This window comes from Sylvia atricapilla, chromosome 4 (genome assembly GCF_009819655.1).
Source record: "Sylvia atricapilla isolate bSylAtr1 chromosome 4, bSylAtr1.pri, whole genome shotgun sequence".
NCBI lineage: Eukaryota > Metazoa > Chordata > Aves > Passeriformes > Sylviidae > Sylvia > Sylvia atricapilla.
The window spans coordinates 58,177,781-58,184,798 of record NC_089143.1 but is presented as its reverse complement, the minus strand read 5'-3'; the positions used below and the strand labels follow the sequence as shown (position 1 = coordinate 58,184,798).

The window sequence follows — 7,018 nt, the reverse complement described above, 5'->3', positions numbered from 1 at the left end:
GAAAAAATCAGATGGGCAGGAAGAGGTGAGCAAGGATTGGAAAAAAAATTAATAGCTCTTGGCATTACTTTTTCCTTTGAAAGGAACATACTAGTAACTCTGCAAGATTCCCAGGGTTTCCTGCATAAACACACCCGTGACTCCTCCAAGTTTCATTAGCTAATTGGGAGGCAGGGGTAGGGTTGAAAAGGAGAAAGCTCTAAACCCATTCATCAGTTAAGCAGGATGTGGATAAAGTCCCAACAGTGCATGAGTGTGCCACTGTACTGTTACACAAGACAATTCCAGACCATGGCATGTATCACCACCTTACTTCAACACATGGATCAAAATTGCTGAAGTCCTCAGGTCTCCACATCAACTTTCAGCTGTCACTGTCACCAGCTCCTGACAGTACACAAGTAACAGCAATTGATTAAAAACAGAGGGACAGATGTCAGCAACTGTTGTGCAGCCCGTTAGCAGCACAAATGCCATAGAAGGCCCCCATCAGGACACCATCAGGTTACACACATCACCTGAAAGGTAAGAAACCAGGCACAATCTACAGGATTACATTTTAAAGCTGCTTTTTCTAGTGATTTTGTTTATGCTGCAGTCTCCACAACAGCTGTACTGCCATAAACCGTGGGAAGAAAAGGAGCCTCGAAACTCAGCTCCTCAAATCAGTCACGAAATTTCATCTTCCAACAATTTTCTTTTGATACAGAGGCACAGTCACACATTCAGACTTGAATCCCAGCCATACTGTAAACTAAAAAGTAATTAAATGTGAAAAGTAATCTCTCAAAGTAGACAAAGATATGTTAAGTGAAATGACTCAGAAAAGAAATGTCACTTTATTATGCAGCACTTAATTTAAGTCATTATTCAGGTTATCCCACAAGTCTCTCATTCCTCAGGGATTCACACTTCTGCAAAGGAATCAGTGCAAAAATACAGAGCCTGTGAACTACCACCAGTCAGAATGCCAGTGTTGCCATGCAGATCTGCAGACATTATGAAACAGCTGCAAATAATGAAGCCAAGAAAGCAAAGTGAGAGTTCCACATTCTTCTCATTTCACAGCTAGCTAAGAAATCAAAAGAAGCAATCTGAAGTATCTGAAAAAGCCTCTGTTTATCACTGTCCAGTGCTTTTCCCAGCTGAATTTCTCATAATGTTCACTGAGGATGACAAGGACATCTGTTTCAAGGCTGGAAAATGTATTCTCCTCTCGGAGTCTGCCAGTTCCAAGTTTCCATCACTCGTGGCACTCAGAGCCAGGATCCTCACTCCAGTGGGCTCCTCGTTTCTCAGTCACCAGCTGGATGAAGTAGCTGTGACTCGCGTACAGCTCAAGCTTCTCACTGATGTCAACCCACTTCACCACTCCAGCATCATCACCTGCTTCCAGAGGCAAGTTATCCATCGTCTCACCTGCCCACAAAACAAGAGTTAGAACATGCTTTTGCATCTTTTCTTCCTGCTTTTTCCCCCTCTCATCATATCCTAGCAGTTCTGCCCCTTCCACAGTGTTCCTTCACAGGCAACAGTCTTCAACTGCTTCCCAGAGAATAATCAACTAAATCTCTCACTGATTCTGTGCCAGAAACCCTTTTCATTCTTGCACTACTTTAAGGCAAATCTGAATGGCAGAAGTGTCACTGTCACCACTGCTAGGGTATCACCAGCAGGATGAAAAGTTACTGGAAATCATCATAGCAACATGTACTTATCACCCCAAGTTTTGCCAATACATCTGCATGGGTTTTTGTTTCTTTGCCTAATATCTGACTGCTCCTTTTCTTGCATATTATTCTACAGGATAAACTGAATTCTGAAACTTATATACACTTAGGAAAAAAAATTAAAATTTTACTGAAGGCCCCAAAAATGAAAAAAAAACTAGTTTAAGAGGGGAAACATAAAGGCTTCTGAATTGGCTTTTCCCCCTAAGTTTTCACTCTGTTTTTAAAAAGAATCTCAGGACTTCATAGACAACTACCAAAGAAATTTTTTTCCATTCTTTATTGGAAACAGAGGCCAAAGATACACTATCTCCACTACTTCTGGAGACCAATGAATCTAGGACCAGTGACATGTGAAACTTCAAAACTGGCACCCACTACACAAAATTCAGAGAAAATGTCACTGCATGAAGTCTCTGGCTTGAACACATCAGAACCATCTAAGTAGATAGATTAATCTTACAGGTGAAAAATGGGAGTCCAAGATAATAGATCAATTTAAGAATCTAGTCTCATATTTTACACCTGACTTTCAAGCTCCCCTGATTTCATTGCCATTCTCATCTCAACAACAATTCCAATTTCAAACCAACACATGGAGTAAAAGGCAACTAAGAGCAGGCCTGGAGATGGTTACCTGTTTCATCATGGTAGTTCACAGCCTCTGTCTCCATCCAGGCATTGTCAGTGTTACGAGGGTCATCCACATATCCTCTGTACACCTACAAGGCCCCAAACAAACCAGAACAAGCTCAGTGTCACAACAAACAAGGTGGAATCAGCCATACTTACTATTTTCTTTCCCTCTGAAACATTTGCCCTTACAGAGTTTTCAACAGTCCCTTCCATGTCCTACACCCCAAGAACATGAGCATCACAACTTATTTTCATTTCAGCTGCACTTCTTCAGGTTCCATACAACTGTGAGTTACATATTCAAGAGGCACAGAGCTCACCACTAAGTGTTCCTGGCTGAACAGCTTCTGGAGCTGCTTCTCCAATTTTGCTTTCTCCTCAGGGGATTTCTGCAGAGAGTTCAAGGCCTCCTCCTCAAATTCTCGCTTCAGGGTAGCAGTGATCTTCTCCCCTGGGTCCACCATTCCCTTGGAGGGGGGAAAACAAACAAACAAAAAAACCTATCTGTCAGATTCTACACATTTTAACTCCTGGCTCTTAGTATATTACATCCACCTGCATCACCCACGTGTCATATCTGCCTCATGGCCTCACCAGCAGGAAAATGCCAGCTGCCTCTGGAGCTTTGCCCTTACCCCTGGAATGGCCCACTCTCCACAGTCTCTCCTCTTGATGGCTACGAACTGCAGTATGTTCTTGCCAGAAACTGGATGAGCAACTTTATTGCCACTTCCATCCCGTTTCCACCTGCAGAAAATGACAAACAAGAATATGTTTTGCTGCTTCTTGACACATGGGCCTAAGAGAGGAACAGCAAGGCACTGCTACCTGTGTGGGGACAAACAAAGCAGAAAATGAGCAGCCAGGGGTGACCAACAGATGCCATCCAGCAGGATAGCAACCAAAGGCAGAACAAGGAGGGTTTTCCTCAGCCAAAGGGGCAGAAAATGCCCATGAGGCATTGGTTTCTGCAGCCAGGCTGGTAGCACCAGCTCCTCTGAAAGCTCTCCAAGCTGCATTTGTGTCAATCCATACAAAGAGGATGAGAATGTTTCTGCTGGAGCAGAATGGTCATGCAGGCTGCAGCAGTGTCAGGGCAAAGCCACAAGCAGCCACCATCGCCTTCAGTAAAGAACTAAGAACAACCAACAGGCAAAGCAAAAAGCTGTCTAAACAAAACATAAAACAAAAACAATGCCAACATTTACTTTCAAGGAAGCAACTCAGTAGCATCAGCATCCTTCCAGAAAGGGGAAGAAGTAAAATGCATCGAGATGATTTTCCACAACGGTTCTGCATTCAGCATGGCACTTTCTACCTCATGCTTCTGTGAACCAACAACCTGTTCTGAATGCTTTGTGTGAAATGGTTAGCACACACACACACATCCTGCTGGGAAAAGCACATCGAAACAAAGCATACAGTGACAAAAAGAGCATCCTAATCCCACCTCTTCCTATCATAGATTAAGTTAGTCTAGCTAGTCAAAAGCAAAATGGGCTTACACACAGAGAAAAGGGCCATGAAAAGTAATATACTGCCCAAAGTTGCAGAAAAGAAACAAAATGGAGGTTTTTTTTCTCTACTGCAGGGTACCTGGCAGTCACCTGTCCCTTACCTAGTTACAACAGGGTCAGCAGCATGGTTTGGTCCCCAGCGCCCCAACAATCCTCTGCCGGTGAGGCCAGTCCTTCCCGCTGGATTGCTGAAATAAATGCCAGAGTACATGACTCATACAGTCCTGAACTGGTTGCAATTGGAAATTAGGCCAGCCACACCCAATTCCTCTGATCTGTGAGGACCAGCTGAAACAAAAGGGATTTTATTTTCTGCTAAATTTCCAAACCGTTAACACAGCAGTACATTAAATGTATTTATATCCCCACATTCAAAATATTCTACCACAAAAAACCCCAAAAACAATCAACCAAACAAAAAACCCACAAAAAACAAACAAACAAAACAAGCTCAAAAAAATCGAGACTAAATAACAAAAAAGGGAAGGACAGCAACACACGTTTGGTATTAAAGCACATATGTGCTTTAAAGGGCACGAGACACAACATGTTTCTCTCCTTCATCAACGTAGATTCATCAAACTGAATTCCTTTTTTCTCTCTTGGCTTTGTCCTAGGAGGTACCATGTATCAGAATTGACAGACTTATAAGAGCACTGAAAATACATCACTGAAGTGAATATGCAAACAAAAACCCCACACTCACCGGGGTCTCCCGTTTTCGACCACGTACAAGCCATTCAGACTCTTCCTCTCCACTTCTCCATCTCTCTCATTGAATTTGGGAGAAAAACCTTCATCACTGCGTGGCAAATAAGAATTTAAGAGACAAATTATAAAACACAAAAGCTTGTATGGCAGCCATCAGACCAGCAACATCCCTTTGAGTGTGCTGATGAGCAGTTTTTACCAGACCTGGAGTTGCAGGCCCTCCCTTTCCTAAAGGAGCTATAAAGTCTTAACCTTTTCTGATTACAGTCCCTCTGTATTTTGTTCTGCAGACAAAAGGGCAGAATTAAAGTATTTAATATTCCATCTTTTTCAATCTTCATTTAGACAAAGTGTTTTCAAAGGTATTGTTGTTAAGATTAGAGTTGTAGAATCACAGAATCATTTTGGTTGGAAAAGACCCTTAAAATCAACAAATTCAACGTAGCACTGCCAAGCCCTAAACCATGCCCCCACGTGCCACATTCAGATGTCTTTTAAATACCTCTGGGAATGGTGACTCCACCACTTCCTTTGGCAGCCTGTTCCAGTGCCTGCCAAACTTTTTGGTGGAGAAGGTTTTCCTAATATCCAGCCTAAACAACCCCTGGCACAATGTAAGACTATTTCCTCTTGTCCTATCCCTTGTGACTTGAGACAGAACTGACACCCCCATTGTTACACAAAAAAATTTCTGTAATTACATCAACCTTTCACATTTCCTGAGGTAGAGTGCTCCCTTCAAAAACTACAATTACACTTTCTTTGTTCGTGTTGCATTTCAACTATGAACAAACAAACACGCCTATCGCTAAAATGTTGATCCAAATTCATAAGGAGCATTAGAGTTTTATTTAGCTCACAACACACAGAAACACTTGCACAGCATCAACAGCGGTTCATTATTCCAATCTTGATCACCAGCTCAGTAAAATTATGTGTCAAAGACCTTCACAACAAACCGAAACGACTCAGTTCTCTAACCACCACTGTCCTTTAGCTTGACTTTCACACATCACTGCAGAATCACACATCACTTAAGATGATCTTGTTAACTCAATTCCTGACCACTTCCTGCTTTCGCATTCACAGGGGAAAGGACCCGCCATTTCCACTCACTTGATTTGGGGATCTGCCCAACTGGGTCCGGCCAAAACAGACTTTGCAGTGTACTCCACAGGATTATAATCTTTCCACTCAGTCAGCCAGCCCACTTTATCTTCAGGAACTTGGCTACGCTCAATGTGTGATCCTGGATACGGGGAGGTGAGAGCTTTGCTGTGGTGGTACTTCACATTGTAACTGTTGAACATGTTGACAGAATGAAGACGGGACCAACAGCTTGCAGATAAATTGCTAAAAGAAAAAAAAAACCCAAACAAAACCCATCTCACTGATTAGGTTTTAACCTGCTCTATAATCCCCGGTCTGCAAAGTACATTTTAGCAAGTGGAATAGTTTCAGCTCTTTCACAGAATCACAGAATCATTAAGATTAAAAAGACTTTTGAGATCATGGCACCCAACCTATGACCAAATACCACCGTGTCACCTCGGCCACGGCACTGAGCGCCAGCCTTTCCCTAAACACCTCTGGGGATGGTGATCCCACCACCTCCCGGGGCAGCCCATTCCAACCTCTAACGAAATTATAAGAAATTCCTCATAATATTCAACTCAAGAAACGCCTGAAGTTCACAAAAAAAAAAAAAAACCCAACCCGTTTTAACAGTGACGTGGGAAAGGGCAAAAGCGCTCTTTTCAGTCATTGCATCACCTTAAGGGACAGCCCCGCTTGCCCTGTCCCGCCCCAGAGGGAGCCCCTGAAGGACCCGCACACTCCGCCGGGCTCCCCTCGGCGGGCACGGCAGCCCCGGGATCGCGGCCGGGCCGTCAGGCGGCTGCTCCCGGCGGAACAGGCCGCCGACCGCCGGCAGCGACACCGGGGCCCTGCCCGGGCTCCTGCGGCTCCGCCAGCGCCACGGCCGCCGTACCTGTGGGCCGGGCGGCGCTGGGCAGCGCCCCGGGCGCTCAGCAGGACGGAGAAGGAGAGCACGGCCACCGCCCGAGGCAGAGCTCCGGCCGGCAGCGGCATGGGCCCCGCCGCCACCGCACCGCGAGCGACGCCGCCTCCGCCTCAGCGCCGGGGCCGGGGCGCCGGGCCGGCGATGCGAGGCAGCCCGCCCCGGGATGCCGCCTCCTGATCCCGCTCCGGGATCCCGCTCCTTGCCCCGCGCTGTACAAGCCGGGCCCGCATTGGCGGCAGCGGCGCCAATGGCAGCGCCCGGGGCCGGCTCTGGCCGGGGCGGAGCTCCGTGCTCGCCGCAGCCCCGCGGCGCCGGGCCGTGCGCGGCGCTCCGGAAGGGGCCGGTGACACACCCGTGAGGGGCCGGTGACACGCCCGTGAGGGGCCGGTGACACACCCGTG

The 7,018-nt window shown here is 46.1% G+C and overlaps 1 protein-coding gene across 1 annotated transcript; it reads right to left on the bottom strand.

Annotated features, from left to right (window-relative positions):
- Nucleotides 1–802: 802 nt before the first annotated feature.
- On the bottom strand, nt 803–6,762 carry NUDT9 (nudix hydrolase 9). The gene is made up of 8 exons (XM_066318013.1): nt 6,585–6,762; nt 5,711–5,947; nt 4,590–4,685; nt 3,985–4,071; nt 3,002–3,113; nt 2,687–2,833; nt 2,368–2,452; nt 803–1,419 (listed from the first exon to the last, which is right to left on the bottom strand). The coding sequence occupies exons 1-8, from the start codon at nt 6,683–6,685 to the stop codon at nt 1,244–1,246; spliced, it is 1,041 nt and encodes a 346-aa protein (XP_066174110.1). The 5' UTR covers nt 6,686–6,762; the 3' UTR covers nt 803–1,243.
- Between the last annotated feature and the right edge of the window lie 256 nt (nt 6,763–7,018).